The following is a 22,500-nucleotide window of genomic DNA, read 5'->3' as shown; positions in this document are numbered from 1 at the left end:
CGTAGTACAGTGTGTGTACAGGTACTAACCTGTAATTCTTCCGTTGGCCTCCAGGGGGGGCTGCCAGCTGATCAGTACAGCTCGTGGTCGTCCCTCACGGCTGATGACCGTCAGGTCTTTGGGGGCGGAGCTTGGAGCTGTCAATCAAGAAATAGATGACGATTGGAGCGCTTGATTGGTTAATGGTTGTAAGGGAGTAAGGAGACGGTCTAGGATCGAGGAGACAGTCTAAGAGCTAGGAGACTGTCTAGGACCTAGGGAATGGTCTAGGAGCTAGGAGACAGTCTAGGAGCTAGGAACCTGTTTCGTAGGTGGTGGCGTGCGCTGTCATGCTCCACGTGCTGGACCTGCGACCTTTGGTTGCCATGACAGCGAACTCGTACACGGTGTTCGGCTTCAGCCCGGTGACGGTGTGAGAGAGAAAGGTGGTGTCTGCAGACTGGGCGAGAGACAGAGTTAGCATGGAGAGAGAGAGACAGAGAGAGACAGACAGAGAGAGAGAGAGACAGAAAGAGACAGAGAGACCTCCACCTTGAACTTTCCGCTGGCGGCGTAGCTCGCCCGCCACCTGACGGAGTAGTAGCGAGCGTCTGCGGCCGCCGCCCTCGTGGTTGCCTTGGAGACGGCGTTGTCGGCCCAGGAGATGCGCACAGCGTCGGGGCCCAGTGCCGCGGCTTGGACGCCCACCGGGGGCAGCATGGGCGTCGCCGCGGCAATGGCCACAGAGGAGGCGGAGTCTGGAGGGGGTGTGGCCAACCGGTCGAAGAGCTGCAGGAGGTCGTCATCATCGAGAGGATCCGCTGGGTCTGGAGGGTGGAGGGAGGGAGGGTGGAGGTCACTGTCTTCTGTTCCGTATGTTTTACCAGTGAAGTCAAAGACAAATCATCTATTTTCAACATATTTAAATTATCTTATTAGATGCTATGCTAAGATGCTATGCTAAGATGCTACACCAAGATGCTATGCTAAGATGCTATGCTAAAATGCTACACCAAGATGCTAATGCTAAGATGCTAATGCTAAGATGCTAAAGCACGTCAAGAAGCAGCAGCGTTTACCCGACAGCGACTTGGTGACGGCGCTCTCGTACAGCGGCACGCCCTCTCCCGCGTTGTTGAACGCCTTCAGAGAAATTACGTAGTGGGAGCTCGGCTCTGAGGAGACAGGAAATATTATAAATATTATTAACAATAATAGTAATAATAATAATATATTAATAACACGTATGAGTAGGATTATTCATAGATTTTTTCTTATATTATTACTATTACGGTTCCAGTCCTGCTGCGTTGTGCTTTTCTTTGCGGGATTGGAGGAAGTGAGATTCAAACTGTGGACTTGGATTCTACTGCAACATAACTTGTGTAAAACACTTTGCGTTAACGTGCGCTGAAGCGGTGACTGGCCGTCTTGGTGGAAAGTGATGACTTTGCATCATGGGATATATTCATACCAGTTGGTAAAGCCATTCAGAGAACACTGGTAAATGAAGTTCAATCCGAATGACCAGCAACGTCAGATTTGTTGAAAATATCACCTTACGTGTGCGTTCCATCACAGAAAATTTGTTTGGTTGATTACTCACACACGTCACGGCCACAAGCCGGACCCCGTGTATCGCTGCCTGCGGCTACATTTATTATTATTCTTCTGCCATCATCAGTGCTCAATGTGCCCGGCAGCCAGATGCCGTGGAACCCAGTGTGACCCTCTCGTTAGTTAGCCAGTCAGGTCTCTCTCCTGACATTTGGGATTAGAGAGTATAAATCAAAGCTCACAAAGGATGAACACCAATCAAAAGTTACACCCGACTCATTGAATGACTCAAACTAACAAAAACACAACCACAGAATCGTAGTGCAAACACCAAAATATTCATATATTGAAAGGTTTTCACGAAGCACACAAAATCCCAGGGTTCCAGGGTCCACACAACAACAGATAATCCAATACAAAAATTCCACTGCAGGTTTTCTTAATTTGTGGCCCGAAGAAAAAAAAAACGGAAAATTAAGTTTGGTTAAGTTCATGGATGTAAGCAAGTTTTAATTCAGTTCAGTGTTTAAAGAGCATTCAAGAAAAAAGTCTAGTCTAGTCTAGTCCAGTCCAGTCCAGTCCAGATCCAGTCCACTGCTGGGTTGTGGGTGGGTGACCTGCTTGGGGAAACAGCTGTGCAGAGTAGATGTGGATAATTGCAGATCAGAGACGTGTTGGTGATGGATGAATAAACGCTTCCAAAGGGATTTAACGACCTCACTTCTACGTTTTACTGCACAATGGGAGCGTGTTGCCCCGTGTTGCGCCGCAACAGCACCGCTGGCGAAGTGGCTGCAGAAGTCTCCACAGATAACTGAATGATATAACACGGGAGGGAGTTGGACTGTGAATCGGGGAGTAGAGTGAGAAGACAGGTGTCTCCAGGGGGTGTCTCCAGGGGGTGTTTCCAGGGGGTGTTTCCAGGGGCTGAAAGGTGCTTATTAAAATCCAGGTTGTCACACCGCGGACACAAATTAATATGATTTGTATCTGGGCAGTTCACACACAGAGTAGTTCAAGTTTGATCTACCTTGGACCATATCTGTTAGAGTGAGTAAAACAAACTTCTTCTGTGGAAGTAGCAAAGCGGTGGAGAAGAGCACTTTGTGACATCATCATACAGCATGATTTTTCATGTTTTTCCCGGGTAAGACCCTTCCACATAGGACATGGTGCACCGGATGAACAAAGAATCTGGAGTCTTTCATCATAAACTGTAAACCCTTTTATTCCCCCGTGGGTTCACATCCTTCATTGTGGAGGGGGATGTGCAGCGGCTGCTCGCCGATCAGACACTGGGCGTTGGGAGGAAGCGCCCGGACTCCCCAGTTACCGTCGTCAGGAACAAAGGGACTTTAAGACACAAACTCCCGAAATACAAGCAATTGATTAATTGTCCGACCAAAGAGTAGAACGCGCTGGATCACTGCTGCACCCCCGTCCACCAGGGGTATCACGCCGCTCCCCACCCTGCTCCACCCGATCCCCGCATCTAGCCAAGAAGTCAAACCGTCTAAACCTGTGGCGAGGAGAACCACCAAGTGGACACTGTGATGTCATGTATCAGCTGCTGTGAGGACAGCCTCGTAACGACAGGACCCAGGCTGAGTTAGAACGACGACAAACCCTGGTTCACAGCCAAACGCAGACGGCTTTGATTGAAACAGGAGGAGGTGACAGGTAAGGCTTTAAAGTGAAAAAATACACCTTTGGCAAGGCGGTTATTGCTGTTGGTGCAATTGCTGTGACCAATATGGACCCCATGCATTGCTGCCTGCAGCTATATTTATAATTAGGTTTCCCCGGGATGCAACCCGACTGTTATTGTTTGGTTTTGTATTCTTCCTTTCTCCTTGGCAACCGCTGGACCGACGCACAGGGAAGAGGTGTCCTAAGAAGCGGGACGCTGGGATGGTGGTGCTACGGAATATCTCATGGTTCAGGGTTCATCCAAATCCATCCACATTCCGAGCAGGAATTAGTGGAAAACAGATGAAACCGTGACAAGTTCTGCTTTCCAGGCAAACGTGGAAGATTGTTTTAAAGAAAGGTGAAGTACAAGCAGCTTCCTACAGCTAAACATCACCGCTTTAAAATGACAAAGGAAGAAGGTGTGAAATAGGGAGCAGTCCTTTACAAATGAATGTTAATGTTCCATAAATGTCTGCATTTCATCACAGGCCATTCATCTATTTCACTGAGTTCTTCAGTTGTAGATTGTGAGGACAATAAGTACAATAAAGTACAATAAGATTTGTGTTTGTGTTGCAGACGCTGAAAAGCGGGTTAGAGACCACATATGACATTGTAAATAACTGCTGCTGAGACGTCATCTATTCAACTATTGACGTCAACTATTATTATTAAATTATTATTATTATTACTATCATTATTGTTCTTGCTATCATTATTAATATTATTACTATCATTAAATTATTATTATTACTATCATTATTAATATCAAATTATTATTAATATCACTATAATTATTATTATCACTATCATTATTATGACATTATTATTATTACTATTATATTATTGTTTTTATCATTGTTTTTATTATTCTTATCCTCTGCTTAATGTGCCTGGTGCTCAGGAAACATGGAACCCACAGACACTTGGAAGTTCCACATTTTCTCAAACCAGGAAACTCAAAACCAGGATTCATCATCAGCCAGATGGTGGCGCTATCAGCACCACTACGTTCAGCCCAACAATCATAGAAACTCAATTCTTTGGATTCCTGGGATCGTGCTGGGTCATATACATTATATATATATATATATATATATATATATATATATATATATATATATATATATATATATATATATATATATACACATACATACATACACACATATACACACACACACACACACACACACACACACACAGATACATTATATATACACACACACAGAGCATTTAAGTAGAACATACAATGGTGATTTTCTCATCTCAAACTATGTATTGAAACAAAAGCCAACAACAGTGGTGTGTATAGAGCTGGTGGTCTAGTAATCTAAAGGTTGCTGGTTGGATCCCAGGCTCCTCCTGCTAGCATGCTGTAGTGTCCTTGAGCAAGACACTTAACCCCTAATTGCCCCTGATGGGTGTGTCCGTCGCTGTTTGAATAATTGGAAGTCGCTTTGGATAAAAGCGTCTGATCAATGTAATGTAAATGTCAACGTCTCAATAACTTGTCATGTGCCCTTGAGCATCAGTTACAGCTTGACAAGGACGTCTCATGCTGTTCACAAGTCGACTTATTGTCTGCTGAGGCCTGGCCCCCCACTCTTCTTGAAGGGCGGGTCATTGAGGTTCTGGGGTACAGAGTTACGAGCCTCTACACTACACTGTAGGCTTTCTATGGGATTCAGGTCTGGAGAAAGTGCAGGCCACTCCATTTGAGGTGCCCCAGTCTCCAGCAGCCGTTCCCTAATGATGCCACCTCCATGAGCTGGAGCGTTGTCGTCCATGAAGATGAAATGAGGCCTGTGTTGTTCATGCAGGGGCACAATGACTGGATGAATGATGTCATTCAGGTAGTATGGACTTGTCACTGTACCATTCACAAAGTGTAGGACAGTTCTGTATTGACCAGACACACCTGCCCACACTGTAACACCACCACCACCAAAGGCTCGTCCGGTGACAACAGTGGCTGATGCGTAGCGCTCTCCTTGATGTCTCCATCATTTCTGCTCAACGTGAATCGACTTTCATCAGAGAACAGCACTGAGGCCCCTGGTCCCTCGTAGACCACGCTGATGTCAACGGTTTTGAATGGTCTGACGTGACACTTGGTGCCTCTCACCTCCCTTAAATGTGACTGGAGTTGAGTGGCATCATCATTCGGTTGCGCAGGGCACTGTTCACAATGAAGCGCTCATCAGTGTGGGATGTGGCCAAAGGACGTCCACTTCCATGCCTTTCTTTGACTCTGTGTGAATCTGCAGACCCACTGCAGATTTCGACTACAGACTATCATGGTGGAACATGAAGTCCAGTACGCGCTGCTCACACTGACTTGGATCTATGGCACTGGTCAGATTAAGTTCCGGGATATGACTCAGAGTTTCCTCCACCCGCTTCACCTCATCCATAACAACAAGGGAAATGAAAGTTTTCACAGACAAGTGAAACTGGATCCTCGTCTTATTTACAGAAGTGACGTCAGTAATCCTTACTTGATGGTACACGTTGGTACACATCCTCTTCACAACAGTGTCTCCGTGTGTGTAAAAGTAGTACCATTTAAAGTAGTACCATTTAAAGTAGTACCATTTAAAGGTTGAACTCCATCCCAACGTTTCACCTTGTGACTTGACATCACATGGAACATGGAGGAATGATCTTCACCTTTAAAGGAAACCATCGCTCGTCGTCGTTCAGTGCCGTTCAGCGTCTCGGTAAGTCAACTGCGTTTCCCCATGTCATCCAACGGGAATATTTAACTACACGTTTAACACTTTTCTACTATTTATAGATCAAACTGGGTTTTGTAAATACGTTGAGAGATTATAAAACACAAAGGAACACGAATCTGAAATCATTTTCCTTCAAGAAAGGTTTTTTCAACTTATTTGGTGCTGCTGGCCATTTTAGGAATGAGTGACAGGTGTTGTTGTGTTGCGGTGCGTCATGACAGATTTTACACCGTTTTTTATTTTGTACAAAACGTTTTTTCTCCAACTCCTGCAGATTTGGTCCAGCGTTCACCAAATTGGACCACAGCATGTCTGGACTGTCCCTAATACAATTGATTCAATGGACATTTGCTACACCCCATAGTTTGGCCACAGTTAATCTTCAAAGTTTACAAAGTGTCTGGGCGGGGCCTATTTCACATAATCTGTCAATGTAATGTGGTAAAACTCAAACCCACAGATACGAATAAATGATATTTATATTGGGGGTTGTCCACAAATGCTGTGTTCCAAGTTTGATCCACATCACATATCTGTAGGAAGAGTGAGTGAAAAACCGTTATTACCGGAGTTAAACAATATGGTTGGACCGCTAATAATAACAACCATACCACACAGGGACCTAGTTATTGTCTGGCAAGCTAGTTAGCAGTGAGCTAGTTAGCAGTCACATAATAAGCAGTTTACTAGTTAACAGTGAGCTAGTTAGCAGTCACATAATAAGCAGTTTACTAGTTAACAGTGAGCTAGTTAGCAGTCACATAATTAGCAGTTTACTAGTTAACAGTGAGCTAGTTAGCAGTTACATAATTAGCAGTTCACTAGTTAACAGTGAGCTAGTTAGCAGTTACATAATTAGCAGTTTACTAGTTAAGAGTGAGCTAGTTAGCAGTTACATAATTAGCAGTTTACTAGTTAAGAGTGAGCTAGTTAGCAGTAACATTGTCAGCAGAGAGCTAGCTAGCATTAGCATTTACCCAGGTTCTCTATGGAGAAGTAGCGCTGCTTGCTATCCACGCGCACCGTCTCGGCGTAGGGACTCCCGACGCCATAGCCGATGATGTAGCCACGAACCAAGATGGCGGCACTGAGGGGCGGAGTCCAGGACATAACGATGCTGCGGGGGAGGGGCTTGACATGCAGCGAGCTCGGCTGATTGGGCACCGTGCTCTCTGGGCGACAATGAATAAATTTTTATTATTAAATCTCAATTACAAATTTTCCAAAACAATTCATGAAAATGAGAAAAGATGTTGATTAAACGGAATAAAACAACATACCACAGTATAATATAAATATGAAATATGTTGAACAAATATCAGGACATTTCACTTTTATATAAATTTAAGTTAAAATGAAAGATTGTAGTTTTAGCATCATTGACCCCGTCCGCTCTCTTACCGTCCAGGTCGTTCTCAGGGGTCTCAATCGCCCGCCACTCACTCGCCGGTCCGCTGCCGTTGACCGTCATGGCCGCCACCTGGAAGCTGTACTGGCTGCCCTTGTCCAGGCCTGAGGGCGAGAGACATAGAGGTAGTAGAGAGAGAGAGAGAGAGAGACAGAGAGACAGAGAGAGAGAGATAGAGAGAGACAGAGAGAGATTGATTTTTAAACATCTTTATTTTAACATTTTCTCTAGTTCACAGTTGCAGACAATACAACAAACACACTTTGTTCACTAACAGAGTCCTACACGTTAAAAACAGACTGGAAGCACAGGTCGTCCTCCACCAGGGAACAGATGGCGTCGTTAAAACACCACAGACTGATGAAGACGTCCAGACTCTTCATCAGTCTGTGAAAGTTAAAATCAATCAAGACTCTGGCCCTGACCAACGTTACAAACAGTCTTCCTAAAACACTCTCCTTTCCCCTCAGTTTGTTCCTCCTCGTGAGGTAGATGGCCATCTTCGCTTCCCCTACTAGAAAATTAAGCAGTCGCCACTTCTCTGCTTGGCCCTGTAATACTTAACCCCCAAAATAAAAGCATTTTTTGACCACTCCTCCTCAAAGAGCTTAAAACTTTCCTTTAAAAGACTAAAAAGCTCTAATAGTCTGTCGCACTCTGCAAAACAGTGAAAAATGGACTCTGGCAGTTTACAGAATGGACATCCATTTGTGACCGTGGGATTTAGAACAGAAACAAAACTGTTGACAGCTATGGCTCCATGTAGGACTCTCCATTGGAGGTCCCCCGTCCTTTTCTTGGAGGGAGCTTTGTACAAGCTCCTCTAACATGGCTCCTCCTGTCCCTCCATCTGGAGCCGTCCCCTCCAGACAGTGTCCTGCCGCCCCTCCAGTCCCCTCCTATTTGAAACCACGACACACTCTCTGTAAAAAGCCTTCCCACTGGCTGCCTGCAGGCCCAGTTCTGTACAAAGTGCCTTGTGCAGCAGCTTCCCAGAGGACCCCTCCAGGTTGGGAGTCAGAGTCATCTCCGGGAAGGGATTCTCCGGGTTCGGCTCCTCTGCCCCTTCGCCGTACTCCTCCAGCAGGGCCAGTTCCTCCTCAGTGAATCTCTCCCTCCACCTCTCGAGCACCAGGTGTACGATCCTGGTGGACCTCACCCCCAGGGCCTCACCGTCCTGCAGATTGCTCCCCGCCGCCGCCACCACCTGCCTCAAGGTCAGGACCCCCGCCTCCCTCAGGATACTCCTCAGTCCTGGAGTGGCCCCGTCCTGCACGTCCAGCCTTGCTCCTCACCGGTTCCTCCAGGAGCCAGTGGAGGGAATCTGCGGCCTCCCTTTCCCTTTTCTTAAAAACACTCCATGCTCCAAGTTCCTGATAAAAACGGGGTAAGCCCGACGTGTTTAAAAGACTCGTGTGTCCATCAAAAACAACGAGCTGTCAAGTCACATCGTCCCAGTCCTCTTTAAGACCAAGCCCGCCACGTCCTTCCAAACATTAAAGTACCCTGTTAAAAACTTCTGTAAAAACTGTAACCTAAAAGTCGCCACTCTGCTTTTAATGTCCACCACGCCGTGCCCCCCTTCCTCTTATGGCAGAAAGACCTTTTCCTTCCTAACCCAGTGGAAGCTCCCTCCCCAAAAGAAGTCCATTAGCTCTGCCTGTATCTTCTTCACTAACAGGTCTGGTGGTTGGACACAGGCCACTTTGTGCCACAGCTGTGAGGCGACCAGGTTGTTAATGATGAGCGTTCTCCCCTGTAGGACAGCTGTGGCAGTGCCCACCTCCATTTCCTCAGCTTGCCCTGTATCTTTCCTAGAAGCCCTTCCCAATTCTTCCCCACCATACTTTCATTCCCTAAAAACACTCCTAAATACTTCAAACCATCCCTTCGCCTCTGCAAGCCTCCTGGCAGTTTTAAAAGTCCCCCCCCCCATCCGCCCACAGCCAACGCTTCACTTTTACCCCAGTTGACTTTTGCTGCTGATATCAGCCCAAAATTCCTGACGATCCCCTCCAGTTTGCTGATTTCGTCCTGCTTCTTTATTAAAACAATGATGTCGTCTGCGTAAGCTGATAGAATGTGGCTTCTTTTAAGGCTGTTTAAAAACACACCCTCAATGTTCGTCCTTAGCAGCCGCAGCAATGGTTCCATGGCCAGGGAGTACAGCATCCCTGAGAAGGAGCAGCCCTGTCTCACCCCCCTACACACCTTGAAAGGGCCGCTCAGTCCTCCATTGATCTTCAGTACACTCTCAATGTCCTGGTACAAAACCTGGATCATGGCTATCAGACCTGGGCTAAGGCAGAAAGCCTCCAGAGTTTTCCAGAGGTAAAGGTGCTCAACCCGGTCAACCGCCTTTTCCTGGTCTAACGAAATGAGCCCAGTTTCAATGCCCAAAGAACCAGAGACGTCCAAAATATCAGGAATTAAGGACACATTCCCAGAATAGACCTACGAGGCACACAGTACATTTGGTCCTGATGGACTTCCAGGTCCATCATCTCCCTCAGCCTGTTGGCCAGCGCCCTCGACAGGATCTTGTAGTCCGTGCACAGAAGGGACACAGGACGCCAGTTCTTGATCTCTTGCAAGTTCCCTTTCTTCGGTAGGAGAGTGATGACTGCTCTCCTGCAGCTGACTGGCAATAAGTTATCTTTAAAACCTTCATTAAAAACCTTTAAAAGGTCCTCCCGTAACTCCTCCCAGAACTCTTTGTAAAATTCCGCAGGAATCCCATCGATGCCAGGAGCCTTACCCCCCTTCATGCTCTGCAGGGCCGTGGAGAGATCCTGCGGGGGTCAGAGGTTCCCCCAGCACCGCACTGACGTCCTCTGGGACCCTGGGCAGATTCCCACAAAAGGAGTAAAACAGTTCTTTTTGTTCCTCGTACTCACTTTTGTACCGTTCTGTTTAAAAGTCCACGGCTCTCGTCCGGATCTCCTCCGGCCTCTTGAGCTCCTGTCCTGTGTCCGATCTCAGGGCATGAATGAACCGGCTCTGCCCGTTCCTCTTCCCCAGGCAAACAACCAGAGAGTGATCGGTAAAACCAACAGGCACCATTCTACATTCCTTAAAAATGTTAAAATGGTGCTTAAAACAGTAAAACTGGTCCAGTCTAGCCAACGATAAAAAGGTGCCTCTGCAGTGCACCCAGGTGTACTGCCTTCCATCCCCGTTGGTTCTCCTCCACACGTCCGTTAGCTCATTCTCATTTGAGAGCTGCCTCATGTCGTTGTGTGATGCTCTATGAGGCTCACAGTGGTTCCTGTATAAAAGGTCATTCTCGGTGCAGTTAAAATCTCCTCCTAAAAACAAAAATATCCTCAGTACGAACTTTGCCTAAAACCCAATTTAAAACTAGTAAAAAAGTAACTCTGTGTGGTCCTGTGGTGGAGCGTACACGTTTATAAAAACAAACTTATAGTGCTCAAATGCTTCCCTCACCACCATCAGTCTGCCCTCCACCACCTCCTCCACCTCAAAGGATGCTGGGGCAAAGCTCTTAGAAAAGAGAAGAGCCACCCCCCCGCTGGTGGTGCTCTTGTGGCTTAGCACCACCCCCCCCCCCCCCCACTCCCTCTTCCTGTCAGCCTCATTGACCGAATCGCTGTGGGTCTCCTGCACCAACAGCACATCCACCCTCTTCTGCTCCATCAGCTCATACAGCAGAGACCTCTTAGCTGCGTCTCTTGCCCCGTTCGCATTCAGCGTGCTGATGTTAAAGTCACTCATTGCAACGGAAAGAAGGATCAGCCAGAACAGCAGCACCCACCTTCACCTCCTCACCATCTTCCCCGTTGTTCAGCTCCTTCCTGATCTTTTGCTCTATTTTCTTGAGCCTGTACACCTCCTGGTCCGCAAACCCACCACTCCCCTTACTCCTCATCTGTTGCTGGGCAGCGTTTGCCAGCAACTCCTTATCTGAGAAGAAGTCCTCCACCTTTATCCCTTTCACGTTCTTGGTTCTGTGTAGAAACGCTTTCATTTTGCCCACACTGTAGCTTTTTTTGTGCCCTTTTTCTTCTTGACGCCTAAGAAAACTTGCCCCTCACTGTCTGCAGCAGAGTTCTCCTCCATCCAGGACTCTGACTCTGAGCCTCCCTGCTCCACCTCATGACTTGCCTTCCCCTGGCTTGCTGTCCCTCTCTTCGCCTGAGAGTCTCCTCCCATTTTGTTTGACTTTCTTTTTAGATGAGGAACTCTCAAACGATCGTCCTCGTCCCCCATCTCAAAGTCACTTCCTCCCAGTGCCTCCTCCTCCCCAGCTACGTCACCTGCTCTCTTTCCACTTTGTTCTGTAGCTTTCTTTCCTTCACCTGTCCCCTCCTGTCCCCCCGCACCCACCTGCCTGTCTTCCGGACCCTCCTCCTTCCCCTCCTGTCCTCCCACCTTTACCTGCCTGCTTTCCAGACCCTCAACTGCCTCCCCCGTGTCTCCACGCTCACCTGGCTGTGCTGTCGACCTCCACCCGCTCCCTCCTGTGGCTCCGCATTCCCCCCCCCCCCCTTTTTTTTCCTGCCCCTCACCTGCCCCCTCCTGTGCCCCCACCTTCACCTGTTTCTTCCCTTTTTCTTTCTGCCCTTCACCTGTCCCCCCCGTGCTCCCCCGTTCACCCGTGTTATCCTTCTCCGCCCCTCACCTGTCTCCTCCTGTGCCCCCACCTTCACCTGCTTTTCCCCTCTTTCCTTCCGGCCCTCACCCGTCTCCTCCTGTGCCTCCTCCTCCACCTGTTTTCCCCCTTCTTGACCCCCACCTGCCCCCTCCTGTGCCCCCACCTTCACCTGTTTTTCCCCTTCTTGACCCTCACCTGCCCCCTCCTGTGCTCCCTCATTCGCCTGTCCATCCTTCTGCCCCTCACCCGTCTTGCTGTCTGCCCTCTTCCCTGGACATGCCCTGACCTGGTGTCCCTCCCTGCCGCACCCAAAGCACTTGGTGGTGTCAGTGTTGACAAACACCACCTCGTCAAACTCATCCGCCCTGATTTTAAAGGCTACGTTCAGCTCCGCAGCCCTGTTGTTCAACACCATCAGGACGTGTCTCCTGTGCGACACCACATGCTTAAGCAGCGGCGACTTGCACCCCAACGGGACTTTTTCAACCGGCGACACCACCTCCTGTGCCTCGCAAGTTCCCTAGTGAGGGTCTCATCTTTAATAAATGTTCGCCAGGTTCACCCTCTTCGACCGGTGTGGAGAGAGGCAGGACGGGAACAAACACTTCATTCACCGTGACACCGCTGGCCACCACCGCGTTCACCCTCTCCACACTATCCAGGAAGATGACCACCGCACTGTTCATCCGCGCTGTGGACACAACGCTGCTTTAGCCGACAGCCTTCCCCACTGCCAGGCTGCAGTCCTCCACCCCGACGGAGGAAGACACAGGCAACTTAATGCCGTGCTTCCTCGTTAGCTTGGTGAGGTCCGACATGATTGCAAACCCGCACCACCAACACCCCCACCAACCCCCACCCGCTGTGCGCACACCCTACAACCAGTAGAAAACAAAAAACTAACACCGTCACCAACACATAATTATAAACATACAATTGATAGAAAAGTTAGAGAGAAATCACTCACTCTACCAAACGCTCACACGCTCCGCTCGCTCACACCTCCAACCACTCAGAGAGAGAGAGAGACAGAGAGACAAAGAGACAGAGAGAGAGAGACAGAGACAGAGAGAGAGAGAGAGAGAGAGAGAGAGAGAGAGAGAGAGAGAGCGAGAGAGACAGAGAGAGACAGAGACAGAGAGAGACAGAGAGAGAGAGAGAGACAGATAGAGAGAGAGAGAGAGAGACAGAGAGACAGAGAGATAGAGACAGAGAGAGAGACAGGGGGAGAGAGAGAGAGAGAGACAGAGAGAGAGAGGGAGAGAGACAGGTCTTTAAAGTCCAGATCCTGTCCTCACCTGTGAACAGGAACCAGAGGTTGTTGGGCTCAATGGCCTCCTGGTCGCCACGGCGACCCGTCTTGCGGTAACGGATCCTGTAACCAGTGACGATGCCGTTGTGGGCGGAGCGAGGCGGCGGCAGCCATGACACCTTGATGCTCTGAGTAAACAAACCAACAGAGAAAAAAGCACTGAAGACACCAGCCAGGTGACAGCCAGGTGACAGCCAGGTGACAGCCAGGTGACAGCCACTTCAGTCTGCTTGGATCTGCTCCCATGGCCTCGATGGGCTGAGTGAGTTGGACCCAGTTGGATGAGTCGGATGGGTTGGAAGGGCTGGATGAGTTGGACCCGGCTGGGTAAGTTGGATGGGCTGGATTAGTTGGACCCGGTTGGATGAGTTGGATGGGCTAGATGAGTTGGACCCGGTTGGATGAGTTGGATGGGCAAGATGAATTGGACCCAGTTGGATGAGTTGGGCCTGGTTGGATGAGCTGGATGAGTTGGGACCGGCTGGATGAGTTGGATGGGCTGGATGAGTTGGACCCGGTTGGATGAGTTGGGCCCGGTTGGATGAGCTGGATGAGTTGGGACCAGTTGGATGAGTTGGATGGGCTGGATGAGTTGGGCCCGGTTGGATGAGTTGGGCCCAGTTGGATGAGCTGGATGGGTTGGGACCGGTTGGATGAGTTGGGTGGGTTGGATAAGTTGGACCCGGCTGAATGAGTTGGATGGGTTGGATGAGTTGGACTCGGTTGGAGGGGTTAGGGTTAGTATGGGCTGGATGGGACTCACCCTGGACAGAACCACCTCCAGGGAGACGTTCTGCGGCGTGGCACTGGGAACTGAGAAGAAAACATTGTAAAGTAGGTCCTGGAGGACCTGGACCTCCGGGACCTCCAGGACCTCCAGGACCTGGACCTCCACCTGCAGGACCTGAAGCTCAGTCACAAATTTAGGAATTAAAATCCCAGAATTTGGAAATTTGATCATTATTATTATCATTATTATTATTATTATTATTATTATTTTATTATCAATTATTTTAACATATAGATATATATATATATATATATAATTATTATAAATTATTATATGTGTATTATTATTCTAAATTATTATTAATATTATAAATTATTATATATTTATCATTATTATTGTTATTATTATAAATTATTATATATGTAGTATTATTTTTATTATAAATAATTATATATATAGAAAAGAAGAAGAAACAGTCTTTATTCATCACGCAACACACCACACTACAACACATGCTTGCACACACACACACACACACATGCTTTGATGGTGGCCGGTGAAATGGTTCCTCTGCATTGAACCATCCTGGCTTGTCCTTCCTCCGGGGGCACAGCCAGGAGCAGTGGGCAGCGTACGTGGACGCGCCCGGGGACCAGGTGATAAGTGTCCATCGCTGGTCACACCATGATGGTGCATGTTTTTGAGGGGGGTCCTTACTGACGTGAGGTGGAGGAAACCCCATGTGAGCACGGGGAGAACATGCAAACTCCACACAGAAAGGCTCCTGTTTGGGAGATAACCCACCGGAGCACGGTACCAACAGCGCCCCAGGCGGGAATCGAACCCAGGACCTTCTTGCTGTGAGGCAGCAGTGCATAAATTATTATGAATTTATTATTATAGTATATTATATATACATCATTATTATAAATTATTATATATATCATTATTATAGTTTGTTATATATTTATTATTATTATAAATTATTTATTTATTTATTTATTATAAATTATATATATATTATAAATTATTATATATGTAGTATTATCAATTATATATATTATTATTATAAATGATTATATATATTATTATTATTAATAACAAAAAATATATACAGTATATATTACTATAAATGATTATATTTATATATGGGGGCGGTACCGTCGGAGGGCGTGGTCACGGTGACGGTCTCTGTGGCAACAGCGTCTCCATGGAGACCGAGCACCAGGACGCGCACGCTGTACTCAGTGAACGGCCTCAGGTCCTGGAGCACCAAGCTCTGGACGGAGAGATCTACACTCTAGAGGAGGAGGAAAAAGAGGAGGCGGAGGAAGAGGAGGAAGAAGAAGAAGCAGAGGAGGAGGAAGAGGAGGAGGAAGATCAGAAAGGGGAGGAAGAGGAGAAGGAGGAAAAGGGGGAGGAGGAGGAGGAAGAGGAGGAGAAGGAGTAAGAAGATGAGGAGGAGGAAGAGGGGGAAGAGCAGAAGGAGGGAAAGGGGGAGGAGGAAAAACAGGAGGCGGAGGAAGAGGAGGAGGAAGAAGAAGCAGAGGAGGAGGAAGAGGAGGAGGAGGAGTAAGAAGATGAGGAGGAATAGGAGGAGGAGGAGGAGGAAGAAGAAGAGGAAGAGGAGGAGGAGGAGCAGAAGGAGGAGAATCAATCCATCCAAATGGTAACTTGTTAGCTAAATGCTAGCTGTATTAGCATAGCCACCTGCTCCTTCCCTGACGGTAAGTCCGCCCACAGCAGCCGGTATCCTAGCAACGCTCCGTTGGTCTGCGACGGCGCCTCCCAGCGAACCAAGATGGAGGTTGGAGAGAGAGCGTCCGCCCTTAGCTTGAGCACTTGAGTGGAGACCCTGTCTGTGGGACAGGAAGTGAGACGAGAAATGAGACAGAGAGGAAGTCAGACAGACAGATGGGAAGTGAGACAAACAGGAAGCGGTCTCACCGTCCAGGGGCGTGGTGACTCGCAGCTTTTCTGAACTTTCCCCGGGACCTACGTGGTCGTAGGCCACCACCCTGAAGGAGAAGGCTCGACCGGGACGCAGGTTGAACACCGTCAGCTGCAGAGCCTCCGTCACGTTGACGCAGCGTTCCCTGAAGGTCAACAACATGAGGACAAGGTCAACAACATGAAGACAAGTTCAAAAACACATAAGGACAAGGTCAACAACATGAGGACAAGGTCAACAACATGAGGACAAGGTCAAAAACACATAAGGACAAGGTTAACAACATGAGGACAAGGTCAACAACATGAGGACAAGGTCAACAACATGAGGACAAGTTCAAAAACACATGAGGACAAGGTCAACAACATGAGGACAAGGTCAAAAACACATAAGGACAAGGTCAACAACATGAGGACAAGGTCAACAACATGAGGACAAGGTCAACAACATGAGGACAAGATCAACATGAGGACAAGGTCAACAACATGAGGATAAGGTGAAAAACATGAGGACAAGGTCAACAACATGAGGACAAGGTCAAAAACACATGACAACACCATCCTACCTTTCATTTCCTTCTTCTGAGTAGAACACTCCATAGGTCTGCACTCCACCTCCTCCACCTCCACCTCCTCCACCTCCTCCTTCTTCCCTCCTTCCTCCGGGCAGGGCAGGGGGTCGCCAGCCCAGCCGCACCGAGCGGGATGACACCAAGATGGCCGCCAGGTCACGGGGGGCGGAGGGGAGGGCGGCATCGGGGCGGGGGAAGGCTGGGGGAGGAGCCACAGAGGAGGGGGGGTGAGTCACAGCGGAGGGGCCGGGGCGAGGGGGAGTCACGGGGGGGGGGGGAGGAGTCAAGGAGGAAGGAAGGGGAGGGGCTATGGAGGAAGAGGAAGATAGAGCGGAGGGAGGGGCTACAGTGATGGAGGGAGAAAGGGGAGGGGTCACATTGGGGGGAAGGGGAGGGGCTATGGGGGTAGAGGTGGGGGGAAGGTCTGTTGGGAGGAGGAGACAAGGAAAGGAGATGAGGAGAAAGGACAAGGAGGTGAAGAAGGGAAGGAGGGGAAACGTCAACACAAAGGAAGGAAAGTAAACGACAGAAAGAAAGGAGACAAGGAAGGAAACAGATGAATGGAGGTGAAGAAGATGAAGAAAAGAAAGATGAAAACTGAATGTAGCATGGCTAGCATGGTTAGCATGGCTAGCAGGGCTAGCATCGTTAGCAGCTTCTAGTGACGGAAACGTTCAAACTAAGGATGGAAAAAAATCCATGTTTTTATAACTATTAAAAAAAAGGTTTAATACACACAGTAACACACACACAAACTACACACTAAACTAAACTATACACAGTACATGTAGACAGTATATAAACATATACCTGGCGGGTGCAGCAGTAGCTGCACGCCAGCCGCATCACTTCCTGCCACGCTCTCTGCGATGCACTGATAGATTCCTGCGTCGGATGGAACCAGACCCAGGATCTGCAGGTTCCAGCCGTCCTAGGAGACGAGGAGATGAGGAGATGAGGAGACAAGCTAGGAGACATCCTAGGAGACATCCCAGACCTCCGTCCTCACCACCATCTGGAAATAGTCGCTGGGGACCACGTCCTCTCCATCCTTCAGCCATCGCACCGAGGGGGCGGGACTTCCTGTCACACTGCACTCCAGCTCCACGTCAGAGCTCTCCAACGCCAGAGTGTTGGAAGGAAACACCAGGAAGTGAGGAGGCACTGAGGAGGAGAGGAACACTGTGAGTGTCCTAGGAAGGAAGGAAGGAAGGAAGGAAGTGAGGAGGCACTGAGGAGGAGAGGAACACTGTGAGCGTCCTAGGAAGGAAGGAAGGAAGGAAGGAAGGAAGGAAGGAAGGAAGGAGGGACTGAGGAGGAGAGGAAAACTGTGAGTGTCCTAGGAAGGAAGGAAGTGAGGAGGCACTGAGGAGGAGAGGAACACTGTGAGTGTCCTAGGAAGGAAGGAAGGAAGGAAGGAAGGAAGGAGGAGGAGAGGAAAACTGTGAGTGTCCTAGGAAGGAAGGAAGGAAGGAAGGAAGTGAGGAGGCACTGAGGAGGAGAGGAACACTGTGAGCGTCCTAGGAAGGAAGGAAGGAAGTGAGGAGGCACTGAGGAGGAGAAGAACACTGTGAGCGTCCCAGGAAGGAAGGAAGGAAGGAAGGAAGGAAGGAAGGAAGGAAGGACTGAGGAGGAGAGGAAAACTGTGAGTGTCCTAGGAAGGAAGGAAGGAAGGAAGTGAGGAGGCACTGAGGAGGAGAGGAACACTGTGAGCGTCCTAGGAAGGAAGGAAGGAAGGAAGGAAGGAAGGAAGGAAGTGAGGAGGCACTGAGGAGGAAAAGAACACTGTGAGCGTCCTAGGAAGGAAGGAAGGAAGGAAGGAAGGAAGGAAGGAAGTGAGGAGGCATTGAGGAGGAGAGGAAAACTGTGAGTGTCCTAGGAAGGAAGGAAGGAAGGAAGGAAGGAAGGAGGGACTGAGGGGGAGAGGAAAACTGTGAGTGTCCTAGGAAGGAAGGAAGTGAGGAGGCACTGAGGAGGAGAGGAACACTGTGAGTGTCCTAGGAAGGAAGGAAGGAAGGAAGGAAGGAGGAGGAGAGGAAAACTGTGAGTGTCCTAGGAAGGAAGGAAGGAAGGAAATGAGGAGGCACTGAGGAGGAGAGGAACACTGTGAGCATCCTAGGAAGGAAGGAAGGAAGGAAGTGAGGAGGCACTGAGGAGGAGAGGAACACTGTGAGCATCCTAGGAAGGAAGGAAGGAAGGAAGGAAGGAAGTGAGGAGGCACTGAGGAGGAGAGGAACACTGTGAGCGTCCTAGGAAGGAAGGAAGGAAGGAAGTGAGGAGGCACTGAGGAGGAGAGGAACACTGTGAGCGTCCTAGGAAGGAAGGAAGGAAGGAAGTGAGGAGGCACTGAGGAGGAGAGGAACACTGTGAGCGTCCTAGGAAGGAAGGAAGGAAGGAAGGAAGTGAGGAGGCACTGAGGAGGAGAGGAACACTGTGAGCGTCCTAGGAAGGAAGGAAGGAAGGAACATTACATTACATTACATTGATCAGACGCTTTTATCCAAAGCGACTTACAATTATTCAAACACTGACGGACGCAGCCATCAGGAGCAATGAGGGGTTAAGTGTCTTGCTCAAGGACACTACAGCATGCTAGCAGGAGGAGCCTGGGATCCAACCAGCAACCTTTAGATTACTAGACCACCAGCTCTACCTCCTGAGCTACCTCCCCCAGGAAGGAAGTGAGGAGGCACTGAGGAGGAGAGGAACACTGTGAGGGTCCTAGGAAGGAAGGAAGGAAGGAAGGAAAGAAGGAAGGAGGCACTGAGGAGGCGAGGAACACTGTGAGTGTCCTAGGAAGGAAGGAAGGAAGGAAGGAAGTGAGGTGGAGAACAACAAACACTGTAAGTGTCCTAGGAAGGAAGGAAGGAAGGAAGGAAGTAAGGAAGGATGGAAGAAGGAGGAGGAGCTAACTAAAATGAGGCTAACTGGACTTTTATTGTGAAAACATGGGGACACAGGAAGCTCTTTCAATCTATAGTAACTCTTTGAAAATAAAAGTAACTCTTCAAATGAAAAGTGACTTACCCAGCACTGACAGCTCACAGGAAGTAGAAATATTCTGTTTCCTGTTTGTGGCGACACAGGTGTAGGTTCCGGAATCATCCACAGTTACAGTATTTATCAGCAGATTACTTCCTCCGAGTAAAGAGTACTTCTTGGACCTGGGAGTACAGATAACAGATCACTTCCTTCGAGTAAAGAGTACTTCTTTGACCAGGGAGTACAGATTATTTCGTCCTAGTAAAGAGTACTTCTTGGACCTGGGAATACAGATTACAGACTAGTTCCTGAGTTACCTGCTCATGATGACCTCACTTCCTCTCAGCCAGGTGAAGGTGGGGTTGGGGAAGCCGGAAGCGGAGCATTCCAGCACCACGTGGTCGCCTAGCAACGGCGTGGCCCTGCTGGGCTTCTGGAGGAAGTGCAGGGGGCGGGCCTCGCTGGGCTCTGGGGGGGGGAGACAAGATGGTGGCCATGAGCACAGAGCTTGACCTCCAGGCTGGAGGCGGAGTCAAGAGCAGACAGGAAGTGGTATTAAGGTCATGGAGTCCAAAAGAGTCAAAGAGGTTCCCAGTTCTGAGTCAAGTACTTAATGCTAATGTTACACGACCCCTCCTCACCGGGCAGGACCCGCAGCGTGACCTCACTTCCTGTTCGGATGGCGGCCGGGTTGTGCCCCAGGCAGCGGTACGCCGCCGCGTCCTGTGGCCGCACGTCGCTCAGCTGCAACGCGCCGGACGGCAGCAGCACCAGGCGGTCCTCGGGATCCAGGGGTGAGGAAGAGGGGGATGAAGAGGGGGAGGAAGTGGAGGAGAGCGGGAGGTCCTGGCGGTCACGCTGCCAGCGTACGGCGGGCGGAGGCTCCCCCGTCACGTCGCAGCGCACGAGGGCGGAGCCTCCCGGGAAGGCGGATGCCCACTCGGGTGCGGAGGGGGGAGGGGAGAGGAGGCGGAGGGGGCCTGGTGGTGGGTGGAGGAGGGGGGAGGAAAGAAAGGAGGGAAGGGTCGAGTGATAGAAGGGAAGGGGGAGGAAGGAAAGAATTGGTGGATGATAGAGGTTTGGGTGGAGGGATGGAGTTAGGGATGACAGAAGAGGAGGTAAGGAGGGAGGGAGGGCGGTAAGGAGGGAGGTAAGGAGAGAGGGAGGAAGGAGGGAGGGAAGGAGGCAGGGAGGTAAGGAGAGAGGGAGGTAAGGAGGGAGGGAGGGAAGGAGAGAGCATGGTAAGGAGGGAGGTAAGGAGGGAGGAAGGGAAGGAGGGAGGTAAGGAGTGAGGGAGGTAAGGAAGGAGGGAGGTAAGGAGGTTGGGAGGGAGGTAAGGAGGTAAGGAGGTAGGTAAGGAGGTAATGAGGGAGGTAAGGAGGTAGGTAAGGAGGTAAGGAGGGAGGTAAGGAGGTTGGGAGGGAGGTAAGGAGGTAGGTAAGGAGGTTATGAGGGAGGTAAGGAGGTAGGTAAGGAGGGAGGGAGGGAGGTAAGGAGGTAAGGAGAGAGGGAGAGAGGGAGGGAAGTAAGGAAGGAGGTAAAGAGGTAAGGAGGGAGGGAGGGAGGTAAGGAGGTAAGGAGAGAGGGAGAGAGGGAGGTAAGGAGTGAGGGAGGTAAGGAGGTAAGGAGGTTAGGAGGTTAGGAGGTAAGGAGGTTAGGAGGTAAGGAGGTTAGGAGGTAAGGAGGTTAGTAGGTTAGGAGGTAAGGAGGTTAGGAGGTTAGGAGGTAAGGAGGTGAGGAGGGTAGGAGGTAAGGAGGTTAGGAGGTAAGGAGGTTAGGAGGTTAGGAGGTAAGGAGGTTAGGAGGTAAGGAGGTTAGGAGGTAAGGAGGTTAGTAGGTTAGGAGGTAAGGAGGTTAGGAGGTTAGGAGGTAAGGAGGTGAGGAGGGTAGGAGGTAAGGAGGTTAGGAGGTAAGGAGGTAAGGAGGTTAGGAGGTAAGGACGTTAGGAGGTAAGGAGGTTAGGAGGTGAGGAGGTGAGGAGGTGAGGAGGTGAGGAGGTTAGGAGGTAAGGAGACAAGGAGTGAGGGAGGTAAAGAGGTTAGGAGGTTAGGAGGTAAGGAGGTAAGGAGGTTAGGAGGTAAGGAGGTAAGGAGGATAGGAGGTAGGGAGGTAAGGAGGTAAGGAGGTAAGGAGGTAAGGAGTGAGGGAGGTAAGGAGGTTGGGAGGTAAAGAGGTAAGGAGGTAAGGAGGTAAGGAGTGAGGGAGGTAAGGAGGTTAGGAGGTTAGGAGGTAAGGAGGTAAGGAGGTTAGGAGGTAAGGAGGTAAGGAGGTAAGGAGGTTAGGAGGTTAGGAGGTAAGGAGGTAAGGAGGTAAGGCGGTTAGGAGGTAAGGAGGTTAGGAGGTAAGGAGGTAAGGAGGTAAGGCGGTTAGGAGGTAAGGAGGTTAGGAGGTAAGGAGGTTAGGAGGTAAGGAGGTAAGGAGGATAGGAGGTAGGGAGGTAAGGAGGTAAGGAGGTAAGGAGTGAGGGAGGTAAGGAGGTTTGGAGGTAAGGAGGTAAGGAGGTAAGGAGTGAGGGAGGTAAGGAGGTTAGGAGGTTAGGAGGTAAGGAGGTTAGGAGGTAAGGAGGTAAGGAGGTTAGGAGGTAAGGAGGTAAGGAGGTAAGGAGGTTAGGAGGTAAGGCGGTTAGGAGGTAAGGAGGTAAGGCGGTTAGGAGGTAAGGAGGTTAGGAGGTAAGGAGGTTAGGAGGTAAGGAGGTAAGGAGTGAGGGAGGTAAGGAGGTAAGGAGGTAAGGAGGTTAGGAGGTAAGGAGGTTAGGAGGTAAGGAGGTAAGGAGGTAAGGAGGTTAGGAGGTAAGGAGGTTAGGAGGTAAGGAGGTAAGGAGGTTAGGAGGTAAGGAGGTAAGGATGTTAGGAGGTAAGGAGGTAAGGAGGTAAGGAGGTAAGGCGGTTAGGAGGTAAGGAGGTTAGGAGGTAAGGAGGTTAGGAGGTAAGGAGGTAAGGAGTGAGGGAGGTAAGGAGGTTTG

General features: G+C 49.5%; 1 protein-coding gene across 1 annotated transcript in view; it reads right to left on the bottom strand.

Moving 5' to 3' along the window:
• dcc (DCC netrin 1 receptor) overlaps positions 1 to 22,500 on the bottom strand; it is a 53,972-nt gene that overhangs the window by 13,036 nt on the left and 18,436 nt on the right. Inside the window, exons 3-19 of the mRNA XM_080017751.1 lie at positions 20,180 to 20,518; positions 19,856 to 20,006; positions 19,584 to 19,720; positions 17,566 to 17,720; positions 17,367 to 17,487; positions 16,551 to 16,755; positions 15,982 to 16,130; positions 15,745 to 15,893; positions 15,196 to 15,334; positions 14,068 to 14,117; positions 13,291 to 13,432; positions 7,371 to 7,481; positions 6,947 to 7,141; positions 1,059 to 1,154; positions 532 to 806; positions 301 to 439; positions 30 to 137 (exon numbers count right to left, since the gene is read on the bottom strand). Coding sequence (XP_079873877.1) covers positions 30 to 137; positions 301 to 439; positions 532 to 806; positions 1,059 to 1,154; positions 6,947 to 7,141; positions 7,371 to 7,481; positions 13,291 to 13,432; positions 14,068 to 14,117; positions 15,196 to 15,334; positions 15,745 to 15,893; positions 15,982 to 16,130; positions 16,551 to 16,755; positions 17,367 to 17,487; positions 17,566 to 17,720; positions 19,584 to 19,720; positions 19,856 to 20,006; positions 20,180 to 20,518 — 2,661 coding nt within the window. The remainder of the gene's footprint in view (positions 1 to 29; positions 138 to 300; positions 440 to 531; positions 807 to 1,058; positions 1,155 to 6,946; positions 7,142 to 7,370; positions 7,482 to 13,290; positions 13,433 to 14,067; positions 14,118 to 15,195; positions 15,335 to 15,744; positions 15,894 to 15,981; positions 16,131 to 16,550; positions 16,756 to 17,366; positions 17,488 to 17,565; positions 17,721 to 19,583; positions 19,721 to 19,855; positions 20,007 to 20,179; positions 20,519 to 22,500) is intronic.

The sequence above is a fragment of the Zeus faber genome, assembly GCF_960531495.2.
Source record: "Zeus faber genome assembly, chromosome: 17".
NCBI lineage: Eukaryota > Metazoa > Chordata > Actinopteri > Zeiformes > Zeidae > Zeus > Zeus faber.
This window is presented reverse-complemented; position numbering and strand designations above follow the sequence as displayed.